This window comes from Panicum virgatum, chromosome 8K (genome assembly GCF_016808335.1).
Source record: "Panicum virgatum strain AP13 chromosome 8K, P.virgatum_v5, whole genome shotgun sequence".
NCBI classification, from domain to species: domain Eukaryota; kingdom Viridiplantae; phylum Streptophyta; class Magnoliopsida; order Poales; family Poaceae; genus Panicum; species Panicum virgatum.
Window position 1 is genome coordinate 49,406,730 of NC_053143.1, and position 21,075 is coordinate 49,427,804.

The window sequence follows — 21,075 nt, forward strand, 5'->3', positions numbered from 1 at the left end:
AAATTATCCACATTGAAATTATCCAATACACCTTCTCCAAATTCAAGTAATGGGTTCTATACATCTCAAATCCTTGCATAAATCAAAGAAATCGTGCCCATTCTTACTATTTATAAAAATTAAAAATTTCTCTAACTATGGAACATCAAACAAAAAATGAAGACCATCAAACAAGAGAGGATAAAGTTGTAAACCTTTGGTGCACTTGGATGAGTGAAATCCCCACAAAACTTGAGAAAATGGGCAGAACCTCCACTCTAGGTCGCCAAGGAGAAGAAGAACTCTAGCTCTCGGTTAAATGCTGGCTCGGGCTCGGGGAGGAAGAAGGGACCAGAATATATAGAAGAGAATTAGTACCGGCTGGAGCAACCAGCCGGTACCAAATGTCCTTGGAGCCATTTAGTACCGGCTGGTGGCTCGAGCCGGTGCTAAATGGCCACTTAGCCGTTGCGTGCGGTGTCGGTGGAGCAGTTTAGTACCGGCTGGTGGCTCCCATGACTACTGTTCCTTGCGCCCGGTACTAAATGTGAGCGTTAGTACCGGATGAAAGCGAGCTCGGTACTAACGCCCACGGACGAATGAGCTATTTTCTGGTGGTGAGTGAACAGCTGCCGTGCATGCTGTTGCTCTTGCTGCTGTGCTGCCGTTGTTTGCTCCCTGTCCGGCCGTGGAAACAAACCTTCATTCGCAGATCACGCACACATTCATATATAGCTGAGGTGCTCGCCACTGGACCGTCGGAGTAGTCAAGTAGAGATAGTCGTCACCGGGCTGCAGCTGGGCTGCCGTATGTACTCGCCACCGGAGCTATCGTTGATTCGTTGTGGCCATTGGATCGCTGCTAGCCTGCTATGAAGAGGACCTCTGCCGGGCAGCCGCGCTCGCCGCTGGAGCTCTTTGTCATGGCTGCCATGGCGGATAGCCAGCATGAATGGAGTTGCTGCCGAGTTGTCATGCTCGTTGCCAGAATTGCCATCGTGGCCGCAGTGAACAGTCACCGTGCATGCTGTTGCTCTTGCTGCTGGGCTGCCGTTGTTTTTGCTCCCTGTCTGGCGGTAGAAACAAACCTTCCATCTATGCCGGTCATGCAGTTGTATGCAACGAACAAGCATCACCTAAATAAATAAAGAATCTCACCCATAAGCATGAACGGCCATGTCATCGACGGCGAGGTAGGATGCTGGAGAAGCGCTTGATGAGGTGGCTGGCGGTGTCGGTGTTGCTGCCACCGGGGTGGCTGAAGATTAGCATTGGGATCATAGAGGAAGATCATAATAGGTCATCCCTCTGCTTTCTCAATACAATTGTAATAAGTTTCATTCGCACACATTCATTTTTGGAAGGCTAATGAATTTTCGTCAACCATCGCATCAAATTAATTCACTAATAATTCATCGCGTAGCAGTCCATCATGTAGCAGTAACTACACACTTCACTTTTTTCACAGAAACTACACACTTTAACTACACACTTCCACTTCGACGATAATACATCAAAATTTAGTTTAGGAGGCGAGGTTATCCTCTAAACACCATGTGCAAGTGATCGCGGCCCTTCATCGAGCAACCCACTTTAACTGACGACCGTCAAGTCGTGTCTTTTTCTGCAGACTACTGGCCTGGGCGGAATTTCTGCTCCTGCTTCAAAGGCGGTTGCTTCGGATGTTGGGCAAGCTTCTGCTTCAGTGCTTCCTTGAATGCATCGCAGTCGCAGCCATCGCTAGGGGAACCCTTAAGCACTACCTGGTTGAGAGAAATGAGATGCTCTAGTCCAGTAAAGTCCAACGACAATCCGTAACTGCAGTCAACCTTCAGCTGCTCAAGCTTTATCATCTGGTCAAGGAAGCTCACATGTATACTGGAGCGGCAAGCAATCTCAAGGGTATTCAGTTCATCAAAAAAGGCAGGTGCTGTAGAGCTCACCCTGGTAGAGCTACTATCCACCTTGGCACAAAACTTGATCTCACCACTATTATCATTATCTGTGACGACAAAACGAAGGCGTAGGGTATGCAGCCTTTTTAGCTTCCCGAGCTCCTGTATGTCCTCCATTGTAAACAAGGTTGTCATTTGTAAAGTCAACTTGGTGAGATTGTCCAGTCTCCCGATGTGCTTTGGCAACTTTGCTACATGCCCATAGAGCTTAAGGCGCTGTAGTTTCTCCGGAAGCTCAAGGAATTGCAGGAGGTGTTTGTCACTGCCTTTCGTGAGCCCCATTGACAAGGATGTCAAATTGGTGAGAGCGTGCCAGCTGATGTTAAACAAACCCCAGCTATTGTTGCCATTGATGCCAGACACTATGAGCTTGCGCAATTGGGTAAGGTAACTGAGCTCTCTCAGAATGGACTCTCCACCTGCAATATTGGCATATACAACACCCAATGTGTGCAAGTTCGTCAGCCTCCCGATCCCCTTAGGAGCCTTGATACCATGGCAAGTAGGAGATCCACGTCTGCTTGACTTGGGGGAATAGGATAACAGAGTGTGAAGTATCCTGGTCCTCCTTGGCCTGTATGGCTCCTCATTCATCTCCTCGGGACCGGGTGTGGTCTCACCAGCACGAATATACTGCAGCTTCCGTAGATTGATAATACTTTTTGGTAGTGTGATTATTTTGGTGTATCTGATATCAAGAGTCTGGAGCTGCCTAAGCTCACCCATGGAATCCGGCAGCTGAGAGATTGGTGTGCATCTTCTTAGTGACAAGAACTTGAGGCGAGGTATCATATCCCCGATTTGATCAAGGTCACCATTTTTTATATTTGGTGTACCTTCCAGATCAAGCACCCGAAGCACCCTCATCTTTTCGGAGATGAAGAATGGCTTCCAGTTTTCAAACACAGTCAAAGAACGTAACCTGGAGAAGTCCATGCTGTTGAACATAAATTCGTCTCCTTCCCAGCACTTCCTAATGGCCAGGTGCTGGCCAACACGTCCAGTGGTTAGGCTGCACTTCCCTTCCAATACAGAGACCTCCAGAGGAAGGAGAACTTTCTCTTCTGTTTGCCACGAGATGATGTACTCGAGGATCAAGCAATTCACCTGCCACGAGACCTTTCTGATGACATCGGTCTCAGTAATTGGTTGTTGTGCTTGCTGTATCATTCCAAGCTCAGCAATCTTGTTAAAGAGCTTCTCTGCATCGTTCTCCAAGCTACAGCTACCAATGCCCTTGGAGTATCCTTCTGCTATCCACCGCCTCACCAAATGCCTTTTACGGATCATTTTGTTTTCAGGGAAAATTGAGAGGTAGAAGATACATTTCTTGAGTAAATGAGGACAAGCATCAAAGCTCGAACTAATAGAAGTGAATATGCTCAGGAAGCTATCACACTTTGCCATGGTCACTTCATGCTTAAAGTTGTCATTAAGGCGTTTCCGCTCCCGTTCTTGTGTTTCTCTTGGTCGGTTAGCCAAGGGGCCCAAGTAGCTAGCCAAAGCGATTATTCGTTTGGGAACTCCATCGCATTTGGATAATAGAGGTTTGGCTTGCTCGATCATATTCTCATTCAGAGAGCTTCCAAATGGAAATACCTATTGTCAAAACAATTCAAAACGAAAAATAGTCACTACTTTGCTAACTATCCGACAAATTAGTCATGTTTAAACTTGATGGTCCTCGCCAAGAATGTTAAAGATCAAATTTTCTCTATGGCACTACAATACTACATCAAGTTTAGAATAGAAAAAAAAATACTTTTGGAAGACAAGTAGTTTGAAAATGACCCCATATGCTTGACTGCCTGTTCATCCATAATATAGTATATATAGCATAAACATGCATAAGTTGACTGTCTGTTCGTAGATAGATTAACCAGAATAAATTGGTGGGTGGCAGGCATGATTTACTTTCTAAGGTGTCTATGTTTAACTATCAGAACAAAGGTATGCATTTGAATAAAGTCTACACAGGAATGAACATTTTTGGCCCAATTAATGTATAAGGCTTTAGTGAACCCCATGAGTTGCATGTGAACAAAGAAATATGAAAATTAATGCTGGCTTTGAAATTAAAATTTCTTTGCTACTTATAAAGAGGAACAATTTTAACTTAATATAATATAACAACAAACAAGAGTCCATACTAATGGAATGTGCCACATATGGTTTTTAAAACGTGTCTGCACTAAACACATTGTAGATGGTTTTTTATGGGCCAACCTCCTAAACTGAACTCGATATGGCAAAAATCCGTCAATGATAATACATATTACATATATTAAAAAAGATCATTATACACCACAAACAGGTTCTTATGTGAGAACTGTACAAAATGTGTATAGTCATCAATAATTTCTTTCTTTAAAAAACTTTTATTCAAAAACTGTTTTAGATGTATATAGACATTAACAACTTTTTCAAAGAAATTGTTCATATTATAGTCATTGCTGACAGTTCTTAGACAATTCTTGCAATTAAGGACATACATTAATTTGTCTGTCTTTTACCTTTTGAACTAAGTTGAGTTTGGAATTGAGAGATTTGGTGTGAGTATATCATGTTGAGCGTCATCTCTAATAGAAGTTATAAATATTCACCAACATTTTGAGACTAATGAAAGTAGAATTTACACCATTCTAACATCTTCAACGGCGAAGCACGGTGAAGATGGCACAATGGTATGTAAACATAGTTTCACTAGGCATAAAAATTTACAAAACTTTATAAATTTTAGTGACAAGGATGGACATATATACTATATTCCTCTAAATCTCATTACCAAACTCAATTTCATTTAAAAGATTCAAAAAAAATTTTGGATCAACTAGAGCTTTTTAAAGTTAGATTCCACAATCTGGATGGATCCAAACATGCTCAAGTTTAAACCGATGATGCTTGTAGAAATAAGTTAATTTGGATTCATGCACAGCAATTGGGTGCATATTGGTTTCCATGTTCGCATTCCTCACCTCATCTCGTCTCTTCTGCAGGGGTGGAGACAGGGGGGGGCGGACAGGGGCCTGCCCCCCCCCCCCATGGTCCCCAAATTTACACTACAAATTTAAATTTTGATTAAATTTTTATCTAAATTTGTATGGTTGGCCCCCCCTAACAATGAAAAAAACGACTTCCTGGCTCCGCCCCTGCTCTTCTGGCTAGGCTAACAAGCTTGGCAGCTCAAGAGAGCCAGATTGTCTCTCCCAAGAAAATGAGAAAAAGCTTGCTTTCACAAGTACGGAGGCAGCTAGCAAAGGATCCAAACAACATGCATGTACTGTCCAACTTCTTGCCCAGGAAGGCTAGGTGACCTCCAACATGGTTCCTAATGTGCACTAAGGTGTACAATGACCACACTATGCCTTAAACATTTCCATAACTAATGTGGGTGTCATGTTACACATATTTAAATAGTGAATAAACAGGAAGGACACACTATATAACAATTAAGATGAGTTCAAAAATGATGGGATTGTATAGTTTCTATTTGCGTTGGGGGATAGATGAACTTATATTGGAACCGTAGTAAGCAGTTGTATTCTGGAATTAGAGTATATGACACTTCGTAAATGAGTAAACATACCTTTCTGAAGAGGTCAAGGGCTACAGCAGCATCTAGAGGTTTGACATTGCACACTCTGCCAGAAGACGCTGCACAATGTGTGGCTACACTTTCTTCAGTAGTAATGACAATGATACAGTTTGCATAAGTTCCAGCTGATACCAACTCATTATTTATCGTGTCCCAGTCATTTTTGGACTGCAATCCGGCAACAACCACGAGACACTGACGCTCCTTAAGAACCTCCTTACACAATTTGATGGCATCATATTCAGCTTGAAATGCATCTCGATATATCCTTCCAGAATAAGGTGGTTCCAAATGCATATCCAGGAGTAAGCTCTGTGAAAAGTCCATGAGATTGAAAGGATGGGATACATTGACCCAAACGAACATATTGAACATTCCACGGTTATTGGCCACATAATGGTTGTAAACAGTTCTGACAAGAGATGATTTCCCAACACCATCATCCCCGCACACAGGGACTACATTTGATTTTCCTTGTGAGGAGTCTAATGGCAAGCCTATCAGTTTATCAAGTTCCTTCATTTCCGTATCGCGGCCCACAAGAAAACAGTTGTTGATCACGTCCTGTGCAAAAGAAGGCCTGTTCCTATATACAACTTCGTCACGTCGAAAACCCTGCAAATGGGAAGAGAGAATGACAAAGAAACTGAGATGCAGGAAAATGATATATACAACTTCAAGTCAATAGAAGAGATTTGGAGGGATTAGAGACAATATATAAGGCAAAATATCCACATCTTGAGCTATATAGCAACACCAGAAAAACAAATAAATACTTCATCTGATTTCAAATGTAGGTCATTTTAGGATTTCAATTGGTTAAACTTGTCTAACATGACCTATTGTAAGAAACATGGCCCCATTAGGTCATAGTTATGATTTTGGTAATTGTATGACAACATAGTCAATGGGACTAACACTATTGGAAACCATTTTTTTTCCCCTGTGTGTGTCGAATTTTCTTTAGGGCTTTTTCGAGCACGCACAGGGAAATTCACATTTTCTTGTCAGTTTTGAAAGAACGCACAGGGAAATAACTGAACTCACAGGAAAATTTACATTTCCTTGTCGGTCTTGAAAGAACGCACAGGGAAATAACCAAACTGACAGGAAAATTCCCATTTCCTTGTCGGTTAAGAAAGAACACACAGGAAAATAACTCGAACTCATAGGGAAATTATACACTTCTTGTGGATTAAATCATTAACAATAAACTCTATCTTTTTTCCTAAAACTTTGATACAATCTTGATTTAGTGTGGCAAGCTTATGGACAAAAATATACTGTCACGTCAATACGTACAATTTTCTAACTAAATTTAGATATTATTGTAATGATTAAGTGATTATTTGAAGAAACAAGTTTGAATTGTCACTAGAAGATAATTAAATTTTTCATCCGTCCAAAAGACATAGGCTAAGAATGGAACATATGAGGCTGAAAATATTTTGTGTAATTTTCTAAAATTTATTGGAGGTACACATAGTTCAACTTGGGATTACTTTCTATAAGCATGCATAAATTAATTTAAATGACAGAAAATAGCAAGTCTATTAAAACAATTCTTGAAACTCCTACATGACAATTTGGATGTTATCTATTGCACATAAAAATTTTATTGGGTTATATAAGGTAATTAATTTTGCAAATTACTTCACAAGCGTGCCTTAATTAGTTATTTAAAAAAATAGAAAAACAACTTTTTTTACAGAAAGTTGCAGTGTAAATCCACAGATGTTAATAGGAGGGTGAATTTAAGGCCATGGCCAAATTTCAAGTGTATATGAGGAAGAAAACACTGTAGGGTGTACAAGCATCAACGTTTGACTTAAGTTGTATGAAACAATATGAGAGATCCATCTATTTTGTGAATAATGTATACTTTATTTTTTTTAAAATCTTATGAAACTTTTATGTCAAGCTTATACATCCATAAAATAATTATATTCAAATTTATAGAATTTTTAAAAAGTTTTAGGTATTATTATCATTATTTAATAATAAGGTTGTAAATAGAAGTTTGAATTACTCCTAACAAATATCTAGACTTTTCATCTATTTTTAGAATACGACCTATAATAGAACATTAGTCCTTAAAATATATTTTATGTAATTTTTTAAATATTATGTGAGATACATGTAGTTCAAATTGTAATTACTTTCAATAAACATATAGAAATTCATTTAAACTATTGAAAATAGTCAATGAGTTCAAAAGTTATTGAAACTTCTACAAGACAACTTATATGTAATGTAATTTATATGAAAAATATATTAGTATATATAAAATTATTATTTTTGTTTGTTACTTCACGAAGTGCCTTAATTAGTTAGAAATAAAAATGAAAAATTAAACGGGCCAAAAAAATCTGAGAGTGGGCTGTTTTCTATGTATGGAAGTTTGGCCCAAACTTTCGTATCCATCCATTTCTGATCCGACGGTTTAGATTGCTTCCTCACTGTGTATAAAACCAGCTCCTCCAGTCGGAAACCCTAGCCGTCCATCTCTCCCTCGCCCCCTCCCCTCGTCCTCACACCCACGCCCCTCCCTCTCCGCACACACCTCCTCCGTCCTCCCCACCGATGCCTCCTCCTCAAATCTCAGATCTGGGGCTGCCCGCGGCGGCAGCTCGGCCGAGCGCTAGCCGCTAGGCGCCCCAGGCCCTCGCGCTGCGCAGGGGCTTCGCAGCGGGCGGCAGCTCGGCCGAGCGCTAGCCGCTAGGCGCCCCTGGCCATGCGTTGCGCAGGGCCTCCGCGGCAGGTGGCTGAGCGCTAGCCTCTAGGCGCCCCCAGCCTGCACGCCGCACAGGTGTTCCGCGGCAGCACGGCATGCGGCAGACGCGGCGGAAGGGCAAGCAGGCGGCCGGTGGGCCAATCGCGTCACGGCCGGCACTGCGCCAGGCGCGGGCACGCGGGTCCACCTCCACCAGGCGCGGGTGCAAGGGCAGGCAGCTGGCCGACGGGCGCATCATGTCAAGGCGGCACCGCGACAGGTCAGTGATGTCGTCCGGACCTCTCTGCGTCTGACCGCGACCCTCCCCAGCGCATGGTGACCTGTGCACGAGTGAAACATATATTTCTCTCTCTCCCATTTGTTATCTGATTCCCCCAAATTGCTTTAAATCCCGATCTAGGGTATTGACCACATGGTGTTGAAATTTGTGGCTGCATAGTTGGAAATCGAGGTGTACTACACTAAGTGGAGGAATAGAAAATTACTCTGATTTCTTTCATTTGCCATGGTAAGTAGAGTTCTGAAATGCTTTCATAGGGAAAGTAGAGTTCATATATGATCAGTAATATTTTAATCATAAACATTTATATCATGTGAGACCTTTACAAAGTACCATAGTTAAATCGGCAACACTTGATTCAGCTATATTTAACTTGGTAACACTTGTTTCAGGCTTTCAGCTGGCTGCTTACTTGCAGCAAATAGAGACATTCATTAATTGAGGATGCTGCATATAGTTAACGGATTATTAAGATGTAGTGATGCGAATTATTAGTCCCAGTGATTTGTTTCCACTTTCCTTGATAATGATTTTACTTACTTTTTTTTCAGATGGGATGCGAATGTAGTATGCTAGAACAGCAGCAGCGGCAGATCCTGATGAAACTCCAGGGTCAGGTGGGATTAAATCTTATTAGCTCTATTCTCCCTGTATTTTTGTGTTATTTTTCTTTTGAGATTTAGGAGCACGGGCAGATCTTGATTAAACTATAGAGCTAGGAGTTGCGTAATTGGTTAGAGCTGATTCATCGAACGTACTCTGTACTTCAATTGCATTTGGGATGGTTTGAACTTATCCAAATCAGTTACCACAAAGCACTGAATGCTAGCAGAATTAGCTTATCTCTTATTCTTTTGCTTCTTGAGGGCTTCACCTAGTTCTGAAGAACTGAACTATTGAATAAAGGTGCATGCGTCAGTATGGAGCAAACAAGGTTATATAATTCAACTCATCTATAATACAACTTTCAATTTAACTAATATGCTCTTGGTATTTTAAGCCTCAACTTGATTGTAGCTGCCCTGAGATTACTTCTGTTATTTTCTTTGCAGCTCATGGTTACATAATTCTTCTTCGCAAGTGGCATGAAGTTCAATGATGCGTGTACTGCTTCTTCTAGTTGGCTTGGTCAGTTATCTTCTACTGATAGTTTCTGACTTGATAGTCAACTTGAAATGAACTCATACAAGTAGAGCTCTACTTAATGCCTTCCAACCACTTGCTTAACTAGTTACAAATTTATGTTGGTGCAGTCTAGTTTGAGATTCAACAATATTAATCCTCGTTTTGCTGTATACTGTTTAATGTATCTTTGATTAAAGTGCTGCTTTCTTGAATTTACAGGTAATTGAGGAATTGGTGAAGCAGCTTTAGTATTGAAGTGTTTCTTTTCCATAGACATATTCATATTGTAACACCTATTGAATTATTGCTGCTGAGCAATTTGACAGCGAATTTGTACATACTATATATAATGATGAGCTCTGGTTGACGGCTTCAGTTGTCGATGTGTTTTGTTGAAATTTATGTGATTGTGAACCATTCAATTCAAATTTGAGCATATCTGAAATTGTATTTCCCAGTCAATGAATAAGAACATTTGAAGAAACAGTATTTTGTCAGTTAAAGCTGACATGAAATATAATTTTTTTGTCGGTTCCAAGGCTATTTTCCTGTCGGGAGACATGGACCGGGAAGTACTTTCAGACTTGAGGAAGGCTGATTTTTCTGTGCCCGGTTGAGCTAGCCCTGTTGAAAATTTGCCTGATGGTAACCAATTTCCCTGTTGCTTTTCTTATTTCTCTGTCGGTAGTGGTTATTTCTCTGAAGGTTTTGTACCGACAGGAAAATTTCGTTTTCCAGTAGTGTAACAAGTTTGTTGAGTTCAAGTTTGTAGGATTTCGAGGTCTCATGGATGAAGACCAAACCATATCCAAAGTGTTCAAATCACATCCAAGTCAGTGTGTCCATTTGACAGCCGTGATGAATTGGACAAGTGGCAGCAGAAATTAGGCGACCGGTTAAACCGACAGCCTGAAAAATGAATTGAGCAGTGTAAAGGGAAATTGCAACGACGATCAAGTGAAGAAAACTTAGTAGCATTGGTTAAACCGATGTTGCAAGAAGGGGTGTCGATGCAATAGTCGTTTAATGCTCAAGAAGGTTCTTTGGAGTTGGAGATGGCTGCCTCGGCATTGTCTTCAGCACGGGTTGAACCGACGGTATAAAAGTAGGCGTCAGTGCATTGGTACTGTGATTACTCAGAGAGCATGTCAAGTAGCAGAAGTATTCGAGGGACAAATCCTTCAGGACTGGTTGAATCGACACCCGTCGGTGCAAAGCGTCGGTACAATAACGTCAGTTGCAAGGGAACGTTGGAGTTCAATGGGTAGAATGCAAGTTCAGTGTGACTGGTTAAACCGACGGTGGCGACCGGTTTAACCGATGCTTTACGACTTTTTGCAGAAAGGCAGGTAATGGCTATAAGAGGATCTCTAGCCTATTTAAGGCCTCACCTCGTGTTATTTGAGGCTGCTGGAGTTCGTGAGAAGCTACAGAAACTCTGCTGAAGTTTCCAAGCAAACCAAAGAGCTCATTGATCAAATTCTTAGGTTTAGCAAAAGCTTTGTGAGGTATAGTGCTAGGCTATCTCTAGAAAGAGTGTGAGAGCAAGGTGTTGTGCCCTCTTACTAGCTCTTGAGTGAACCTCAAGTTTGTACCTCGGTGTGTCGGCCCCTTGGAGTCTTGGTGGCTCGCCGGTAAGTCATCGACCCTTCGGCTTGGTGTGGAGCGGCGACGACGACTTTGCGCGGGGGATAAGGCGACCCCTTCTTTGTGGGAAGCTCCGTAGTGAAGGCGACATCAAGATGACCGGAGGGACCTAGTGTGAGCCTTAGTGGCCGAGCCTTTGTGGCAAGTCAAGGGAAGTCCTGGAAGAGACTTGGTGACCAGAAAGTAATACTTTTTGTAAGTGCTTCAACAACATGAACTAGAGGTGGCTTAGTGCTTCCTCTCATCCCCTCCTTACGTTTTTGCATTTCATACTTGCAACTTGTGTGCCTTTACTTTCTTAGAGTAGCATCAAGCTAGTATTAGCAATAGGTTGTAAAATTTATTTTGGGATGATGGTTCCACACTAGATGAACTCTAGATAGCATATTTTAGCTTATGTTTTGTGCTAACTAGTTTGAGCCATAGGTTAAGGTTTTCAGTTTGCCTAATTCACCCCCTCCCCCTCTTAGGGTACGAGCACCAATTCCTTTCACCTATGAGTATATAAAAGTCTATAACAACACATAGTTGATGTAACTAGATTCACAATGAAAAAAATATTTCCATAATCTATAAACTTCTATGTTTAAAATAATACATTTTGACAAAAGTTGCATGTCATAGAGACCTCTTTGAGGCCGTGCAGATGTACTAAAATAAACCACTAACATTTGGAATAGGAGAGAGTATATCTTTTGAGAGATATTACGTCATGATATTGTTTCCCAAAAGAAAGATGTCGCTATTATATTAAAAGCACCAATCAACTTTATCAATCTGGGGACTTCCCTAGGAAAAACAAAATACCAATATGTAGCTGTCTCCTGAACTCACAATGTTTAGGCATGTGGATGAACAAAAGTGAAGTCAATTTGTGTTTGTTATTCCAAGGCCATTTACAAGTTCCACTATATGTTGCAAGTGAAAAAAATGTCACTTCGTCCTTATAGTCAACCTTGGCTTGCAGTAAGTAAGGGGAGTAAATTGTGCTGGAGGTAAATAACTTTGATTAAGTTTCATTAGTTAGATCCCAAACCAGAAAATTAACGTGAAAACCTGTGTAGGGTGTAGAAAAATGAAAATTCCATTGTGCGAACAATGAATATGTTTGCTACCTTGCAAGGTAATTCTTGATTGATATATTATGAGACAAGTAGTTATTGAGATTGATCATTTGAAAATAGCACAAATAGATTCATCTCAAACGGAAAGAAGTTTCACAATATTTGTTGTATTTCACAAGTATAAGATGTTGTATATTTGTAGTGAGATTGCTTTATGACATTGTTATACATATAAAATAATCCTTCCAATCATAAAGCATGACGTTGAAGACTTGAAGGTATTGATGTAGTCTATAAGGTCAATCCAACCCATAATATTTATGGGTAGTGTCTATGTTGTCATATCATCAAGACACCAGCTTTAGAAACTAAACTCTACAACTCATAATGTCTTGGTGTGGATTTCTATTAAACTAACTTTTTTTTCTCCACCTATCATATTTGTTCTCCATTTATTATGAAGACACCACCCAATTCTCAATGCACAACTTGTAGTGTCTAGCATATTTACGTGGTGACACTGGGTCTTGCATGAGACCTAGTTTCTTCCTCTTTCCACTCTCTCTCTTTTATTTATTATGGTGCCACATAAGCTAAAAATTCTACGTGGCGGTATAACTAATGCTATGGAAACCATCCTATATGGAAGGTTGGGGATGCCCTAAGGCAACACCTTGATTACTAGTTTCCATGAGGGTATGGCATTCAATACAAAGATGGTTAATATCACGAAAGCACTTTTTGCGATGAATCTAGCAGAATATCTTACTGTCTCAATCTACCCTAAACCTAAACCGGTAAACATCAGAAAAGGACATACATTTGTGATTTGAGAAAGTCCAAATTAGTGGACATATACAACAAAAGTTATAAGTTTGTGGATATAAATGAATTGCACAAATTACTAAGTGGTGGATGTAAAAAGGAATCTAGACTATTTTTTTTGTCAGTACTAAATACTAGTAATATACAGGACTCACTATTGTCAGGGCAATATATACTCCATCCATCGGGAAATGAAAGGCATATCTTATTTGGGAAAAGTGAAACCTTATAGATTTTGACCAACAATTATTGGTACCTGTATGCATATTTTGTTTGTCAAAATTATAGCACTACATTCATATTTGCACGTGCTTTATCTCACAATATTTACATCTAGTATTTTCTTAAAATATATTGTGTGTTAAATTATTGACCAAAGCTTGCTTTTATAGACCGTGTTGAAATTAAAAGAAATACAGATACATTATTATGGACGGAGAAGAGTACAGAATATATTGAACGTGCATAAAAACCATATACAAGTGATCTGTAGGAAAATTTAACTGTGAAGGTTACCTTTGTTTTATTTCAAAAAAAAAAGGTTACCTTTGTATGTTCCCGGCTTTCCTCCTTGAAGAAGACCCAGACAGAGTGATCAGCTGAGAACTGCCTCAGTTCTGATACTTGGTATGGCTTCCCCATGCAGAGACTCGCAATCTCGAGCTGCTGGGTTGACACGACGATTCGGCTCCCATTCTTCTTATCCGGCAGGTAGGACATGATGGTATCCCACTGAGCCATGGAAGATAGGTCTTCCAGGATGATGAGATACCGTTGTGTATCTACATGGTTCACAAACTCCTTGACAAGATCAGACGAAGACGCCTCCATTCTAGATAAGGGATGTGCATTCATTGCTCCTCCCTGTTCTTGCTGGCAAGAGTAGTTTGTGTAGAACTGAGCCAACAAATTCCAGATGAAATCGTGGTGATTGAAAGGATATACCAGCTTAACCCACGCACAACATTTGAAGTCTTTGTTGATTCTTGCATTATCGTACGCCTTCCTGATTATCGATGTTGTCCCAAGATCACCTCCTGCTCCGCACACGGAGATCACTTGAAGGTCATTGCCTTCCTTGGCAATCAACTTGGTGAGATCCAAGAAGCTGCTATGCTTCTTAATGGTGTCGAGAACATCAAATGTTCTTGTGTTGGCAGCACTCGTCTGCTGCATCTGCACGACGGGTCCGGAGCCGGAGTTGCCGTTGAGGTTGTAGCGCATGTTTCTCTGGCTCACCTCCTCGACCCGGGCCTTAAGCAGCTTTATCTCGACCACCGCTTCGTCCAGGGGCTGCGCGGCTGCAGATTTGCAGCAGGATGGCAGCAACCGTACACAAAACATCCACCATGGACGCTTCGTGTCCAGGTGGTAGACTAACTCAGCGCAGTCCTCCAAGTGATAGGAAAGGTCCCAGACTTGTCTCACCCAGGTCCTCATCACGCTGTTCTTGACCCAATCACGGTCGGCGGCGTTGAGGAATGACTCGATCATCTCGAACTCGTCGTTGATGAACACCAAGTCACGCTGCACAATCTGCCACAGCTCCGCCTCCTCCTTGACTGCGGACTTGACCTTGTTCACCAACGCCTCAATCGCCGTCTTGGAAGCCGTAATGGTGAGCTCCGTCATTGTTCTCTTTCGGTTTGTCCTGTACGATATGCGTCTGCGACCGAGGAATAAAGGTATAAGACATTTTTTAAGACAAGGGAATTTTATTAATTTGAAGGAATGTTATATCAAGATGATACAACTGAACCTAGAAAGAATAAAAGGTATAAGATTTGGGCCCAAGAAGCCTCCTCGACATATTTTCTATACTACTAAATATACTCTAACAGGAAAAAAACAGCTATTGGGAGAACATTAAGGTAGAATCGGCTTACCAGAGTGAGATTGCTTCGACGTCCCAGCGAACTAATCCAAGCTGCAGACTTCACTGTTCAGTGTTCACTAACTTGCTATGGGCTGGAGCATGGTGGTGGTGCTTTAGTTTATTTTGAAGCTGAACGAAGGACGAGGATCTATGCTGCACGGTTCTACTCGCTGGCTGCTACGATGCTGGTAGATCGATCGGTTGATGAGAAGCTTTAATATGAGATGCAGCTGAGGTACAAGAAATATTAGGAAGCTGTGCAGCTAGCGCCGTTGGTAGGTGAGAATTTATTGCAATAAAATAGACTCATGATAGTAACAAGATATTGAGAACAAAATAGATTTATGATAGGTACAAAATAGATTCATGATAGTTACACCAAGATATTGAGAACAAAATAGACTCATGATAGGTATAAAATAGACTCTGTTTTGCTAGCTGCGGCAGGTGGCTGGTGCTGGTTTATTATGAGCAAAAATTATTACTGATTGGCTGGTGGCTGATGCTGTTTTGACGTGAGAGAAAAATACTGTTGTCTGACTGAAAAAACGGCTGGTAGAACAGAGTGTGAATCACGATAAAAATGGGTGGCATTAAACGTGGCCGCTGTGCCTCACCGACACTACCTGCCCACGTTCCTTGCATCGATCCATTGAATAAGGCCGTGTTTAGTTCGGTAGGGTGTAAACGCAAAAATTTTTTGTGTTTCGAATCTTCCCAATTTGAAGCACTAAATGAAGTCTATTTATAAAACTTTTTGCATAGATGGGTTGTAAATCGCGAGACGAATCTAATGATGCTAATTAATCCATGATTAATCAATAATTAGTGGATGATTATTGTAGCATTTCTGTTGCAAATCATGGATTAAGTAGGCTCATTAGATTCGTCTCGCGATTTACAGTCCATCTATGCAAATAATTTTATAAATAGACTTCATTTAGCACTTCAAATTAGTAAGATTCCTTTTCACTTTAATGCGTTTACGGCTTTTTTGCGTTTACGGGCTGGAACTAAACACACCCTAATTGTGTTAAAGTTGACCAGACGACACTGCAGGTAGCCCGGCGGCGACCTTGAGGCTGTGTTTAGATACGTAAATTAGTGGTAAAAAGAGTAACATCGGACACTGTAGTTGTTTGTAGTAATTTTTATCCTATCATGACCTAACTAGGCTCAAAAAATTCGTCTCGTCGTGTATATTAAAATTATGCAATTAATTTTTTTAATTACCTACATTTAATACTCCATGTATGAGAATTTTTTTTTGATGTAATAGATAAATAGTGAAATTTAGAGATAGAAATTTTGTAACTAAACACACAGCCTGACTTGCTTACCCTCTCGCCCGTTCTATCAGCCACACGCAAGCCGTGGCCGCCGAGCCGTACGTAGCTCATTGTCGGGGTCCTAATCTGCCACTGTCCCACGGCACTGTTTTTTTTTTGACAAGTGCACTCGCTGTGTACGTTACGTCCCTATTCATTGTTGCTCACGCATGTGTTGTTCGCTCCGCCAGACTGCCACTGTCTCACGGCCGCCCACCCCCATTCGCCACTCAAAAAATCAAGAATACGGATGCAAGTTATACATATTTTGAATAATTGGCTTGATTTAAAAATTAATAAAATAAATTAGAATAATATTCTGCGTAAATATTTTAAGAGAAAAAATAAACTAAAATAATATACCATCATAATTAATTAGTTAATTAAAAAATACTATTAGATATCCAACTCCATCCTTACCTATCAAACATCAACCCCATTATTAATGAAGATGTTGTCACCCGATCTGTCACACTGCCAAACGCCGCGCGCACACACCCATTGGCCACTCCAAAAGCCAAGGTTCTCGGATCCAGTACTCTGGTGTCCTGTCTCATTGCTCACTGTCACAACGACCACCAAGCTGAGCACCCCTCTCGTGCGTGAACTAAACATTAGATCTGGTTTGGTTGGCTAAAGTTAATTTTTAACTAGGAATAAACATTAGTAGCTTGCTAAAAATAGTTGGCTAAAATTAGCAGTCATGTGTTGTTGGGATAAGGAGTTCCCTCCGTTCCAAAAAGACGGTCCTTTTAAAAAAATTTAGACACATTACTCATTCTAAGAAATAACCTTTGTCGGTACCCCAGGACCGGGGTACCCCTCTTGCTGAGTCTAGGCAAGAGCCTCGTAGTTATCGTTAACTACGCCATAACAACCGAGCAGCCGGACCCCTGTGGTCCGGAGCCATACTCTCCCGGCAAACGGCCCCGGACCCGCTCCCCACTTGAAAAGGGTCCGGTGGCGCCACGTATCCCGGGGGTAGCCCTCAGCCAAAACAGCTGGGGGCCCCATACCACCCGCGGAGTCCCGGACCTCCCAGGAGTACCGGACCCCTGCCGGGTCCCGGACCCGGACCCTCATACACTATCCGGACCCCTCAGCGGAGTAGAACTTACACCCCGCCTGGGGCTGGTCCGGAACCGCCACGTGTCACGTGCCCGCACGCAGGTGCGGGCACGCGCGCGGGGCCGCGAGGCTTTCACTGGAAGAGTCGCCTACCTACCGCATTCAATGCAGTAGGCGGAAGTGCGCACTGCCATAACAAAGGCCGAGGCGGCTTTGGCCAGGTTGCACTGTTGGTTGCATGTTGCCAAGGAGCACAGAGCAGTCACTGGCGCCGCCTACTCCGCGTATGTCAGCCTACTATGTCAGTTGGATACGACGGCTCGGCTTCGCCCATTAAGGCACCTACACGGTAGCATCGACAGACTACGCCGCAAGCTACATTGCTCCAACGGGCGCCTCGCCGATGGGACAAATAAAGACTCCCCACGATCAGAGAGTCTACAGGACGAGGAAGCGTATCCGAGAAGAGATCCCCAACCACTGTAGAACCATTAGTATCTTTCCAGTATAGTATACATCCTTGTTGGGCCCACCTGTCGGGGTCCAACGCCTGTGTACGCGTCCTCCTTTGCTCTATAAAAGGGAGACGCCCGTTAGAGAAGGACTCAGGCCCGGGAGAAGCCCGGCTGGGCAGAGGATAGACTCATTCATACCTAGTGCAATACACCACAGAGTGGACGTAGGGTATTACGCTCCGGCAGCCTGAACCACTCTAAATCCGTGTGTTCTTGTGTTCTTGCCCCCAAGCTAGATCGACCTAATAGCTTAGCACTTCCCCGAGTACTCCCCCTCGGGGAATAGGCGGGTGCGTTCCGCCACCCGGCTGTGGGTACCCCCAAAAGCCCACGACATTTGGCGCCGTCCGTGGGGATGTGCAAAGGTTGGCTAGATCTCCAGGCTTCTGAGGCTGAGCTCATCCTCTGCAACGGCGACGAGAAGATGAAGAGAGGCATGGCGGCACCTGCGCCGCATGTCACAGCGCCGAGGCAGCAGCGCCCTCGGTGCGGCGGCGCGCGGCAGCGGCGCCTGCTGTGCGTCGCCACTGCGACACCTCAGAGCTGGCGCATTGGCGCGCAGCGGAGACGCCTGCTGTGCGCCACCCTACAACACCTCCGCGTCGGCTCAAGGTTTTCTCTCAAGCAACCACCAGGACTCCCCTGCGGCGATATGGCGTCGGCTCAAGGCTTTCTCTCAATGTGAAGCCTGGAGTCGACCACTGTGGCCCGGGGGAAGTTTACCGTCGTCTCCTCACTCGCCAGGACCGAGTCTCTCTTGGTGCTGCTGCAGACAGGATTCCGCCACCAGGCGCGGGGGCCTAATGCCAGCACCAAGGTCAAGCCGGCAAACGACCACCCTTCTCCACGCTCCGTGCTCATCCAAATGAGCACCCAGCTCGTGGTGAGCAATCATCGGGCTGGCTTCAGACGGCAGCGGTAGGGCCACTCCCATTCAAAGCCAAAGAATTTGTTCTCATGCTATCTGAGCGTGGGACAGTTATTGTGCTGGGAAGGGCCCCGCAAGCTCCCGAGGTGATGCTGGATGATGTTGTACAAGCACGTTCAGAGCGCCTTCGCCCCCAACGACTGAGAAGAGCCCCCAGTGTGGCAGTTCCACTACGGCCAGCAACGTGCAAGCCTTACGGGGCGACGGTTGTAGGTTTCCACTAGATAGGATTGAGTCTGTATCTCCTTTGTAATGATGTGGTGCCTACGTGTGGTCCAGAGCGGTAAAGGTCCGCCCTTGTAAACCCGGCCTCTGGCTTCATCGCACAAACAGGGCAACACCAGCAAGTGGTCCAGAGCGGTAGAGGTCCGCCCTCGTAATCCCGGCCTCTGATGTACACCACAAATCAAGTAATGAAGGAGATTTGCTTCCCCAGTCCCATCTATACATTAACTCAATGGCACTTGTCCGTACAGCTTGCGTGTTTCCTTTTTTCGGAACAGAGATCCTTCTTTTGTTGCTAACGATCCAAGTTGAGTTGCTGGCTTGTAGTCAGGTTGGGACACCCCTTCTAGCTGAAAGACGGTCTGAACTTCTAGGGACCTGCTCCGGAGAAGTGGTGCTTGCATCCTGGGGTGGAGGAGTTCTGCGTAGCCGCTTAGCCTGATAATGTAGCACTCCACTGCCCTGTTACGAGTACCCCAGTATCCGAAGCTGCTGTGTCTAGAGGTCCGGGCTTCTTTCTAGTATAAGGCTTGGTTTCCTATGCCCCACCACGAGGTCCAGTAACATATCTCGGAGGATCGATGGCAACACTCCAAGTCCACTCCGGTGGCCCGCTCCGGCGGAGACCGCTCGCCACGGTCGCTCCAAGTCCACTCCGGTGGCCCGCTCCAACGGAGACCGCTCGCCACGGTCGCTCCAAGTCCACTCCAGTGGCCCTCTCCGGCGGAGACCGCTCGCCACGGTCGCTCCAAGTCCACTCCGGTGGCCCGCTCCGGCGGAGACCGCTCGCCACAGTCGCTCCAAGTCCACTCCGGTGGCCCGCTCTGGTGGAGACCGCTCGCCACGGTCGCTCCAAGTCCACTCCGGTGGTCCACTCCGGCGGAGACCGCTCGCCACGGTCGCTCCAAGTCCACTCCGGTGGCCCGCTCCGGCAGGGACCGCTCGCCACGGTCGCCTCAAGTCCACTCCGGTGGCCCGCTCCGGCGGAGACTGCTCGCTACGGTCGCCTCAAGTCCACTCCGGTGGCCCGCTCCGGCGGAGACCGCTCGCCACGGTCGCTCCAAGTCCACTCCGGTGGCTCGCTCCGGCGGAGACCGCTCGCCACGGTCGCCTCAAGTCCACTCCGGTGGCCCGCTACGGCGGAGACCGCTCGCCACGGTCGCTCCAAGTCCACTCCGGTGGCCCGCTCCAGCGGAGACCGCTCGCCACGGTCGCTCCAAGTCCACTCCGGTGACCCGCTCCGGCGGAGACCGCTCGCCACGGTCGCCTAGAGCCCGGTCCGGAGAAGTAATGCTTGCTCCCTGGGCGGTACAAAATCCGTGCAACCGCTTAGCTTGGTTCCGTACCTTAAGCCTGCACCTTCGCTGCCCTGCGGAGAGTGCTCTAGTACCTGAACCTGGCAATAGGTGCCACGACCTTGAAGGGGTCCGCAGCACCCGCTCTCGCCATGAGCACGCCAACACAATCAGCAGTGCGTCACGATAATGGCCCCACCCGTGGGTTTGTACCTCTCCCGAGGTGGGCCGGGGGCCACTGTCGGTACCCCAGGACCGGGTACCCCCTCTTGCTGAGTCTAGGCAAGAGCCTCGTAGTTATCATTAACTACGCCCTAACAACCGAGCAGCCGGACCCCTGTGGTCCGGAGCCATACTCTCCAGGCAAACGGTCCCGGACCCGCTCCCCTCTTGGAAAGGGTCCGGTGGCGCTACGTATCCCGGGGGTAGCCCTCAGACAAAACAGTTGGGGGCCCCGGACCTCCCGCGGAGTCCCGGACCTCCCAGGAGTACCGGACCCCTGCCGGGTCCCTGACCCGGACTCTCATACACTATCCGGACCCCTCAGCGGAGTAGAACTTACACCCCGCCTGGGGCTGGTCCGGAACCGCCACGTGTCACGTGCCCGCACGCAGGTGCGGGCACGCGCGCGGGGCC

At 44.7% G+C, this 21,075-nt stretch overlaps 2 protein-coding genes and 1 long non-coding RNA gene across 3 annotated transcripts; 1 reads left to right on the forward strand and 2 right to left on the reverse strand.

The window, feature by feature from the left end:
- Positions 1 to 1,610: 1,610 nt before the first annotated feature.
- LOC120645885 (disease resistance protein Pik-2-like) lies at positions 1,611 to 3,341 on the reverse strand. Its single transcript, XM_039922602.1, has one exon. The coding sequence runs from the start codon at positions 3,339 to 3,341 to the stop codon at positions 1,611 to 1,613; it is 1,731 nt and encodes a 576-aa protein (XP_039778536.1).
- A 5,565-nt stretch (positions 3,342 to 8,906) lies between these two features.
- LOC120646383 lies at positions 8,907 to 9,917 on the forward strand. Its single transcript, XR_005664411.1, has 3 exons — positions 8,907 to 9,477; positions 9,596 to 9,671; positions 9,888 to 9,917. It is a non-coding gene; the product is annotated as an uncharacterized LOC120646383 (long non-coding RNA).
- A 3,513-nt stretch (positions 9,918 to 13,430) lies between these two features.
- On the reverse strand, positions 13,431 to 14,836 carry LOC120645886 (disease resistance protein RPP13-like). The gene is made up of 2 exons (XM_039922603.1): positions 13,751 to 14,836; positions 13,431 to 13,460 (listed from the first exon to the last, which is right to left on the reverse strand). Exons 1-2 carry the CDS (start codon positions 14,834 to 14,836, stop codon positions 13,431 to 13,433), a joined length of 1,116 nt encoding a protein of 371 aa, XP_039778537.1.
- Positions 14,837 to 21,075: the final 6,239 nt, after the last annotated feature.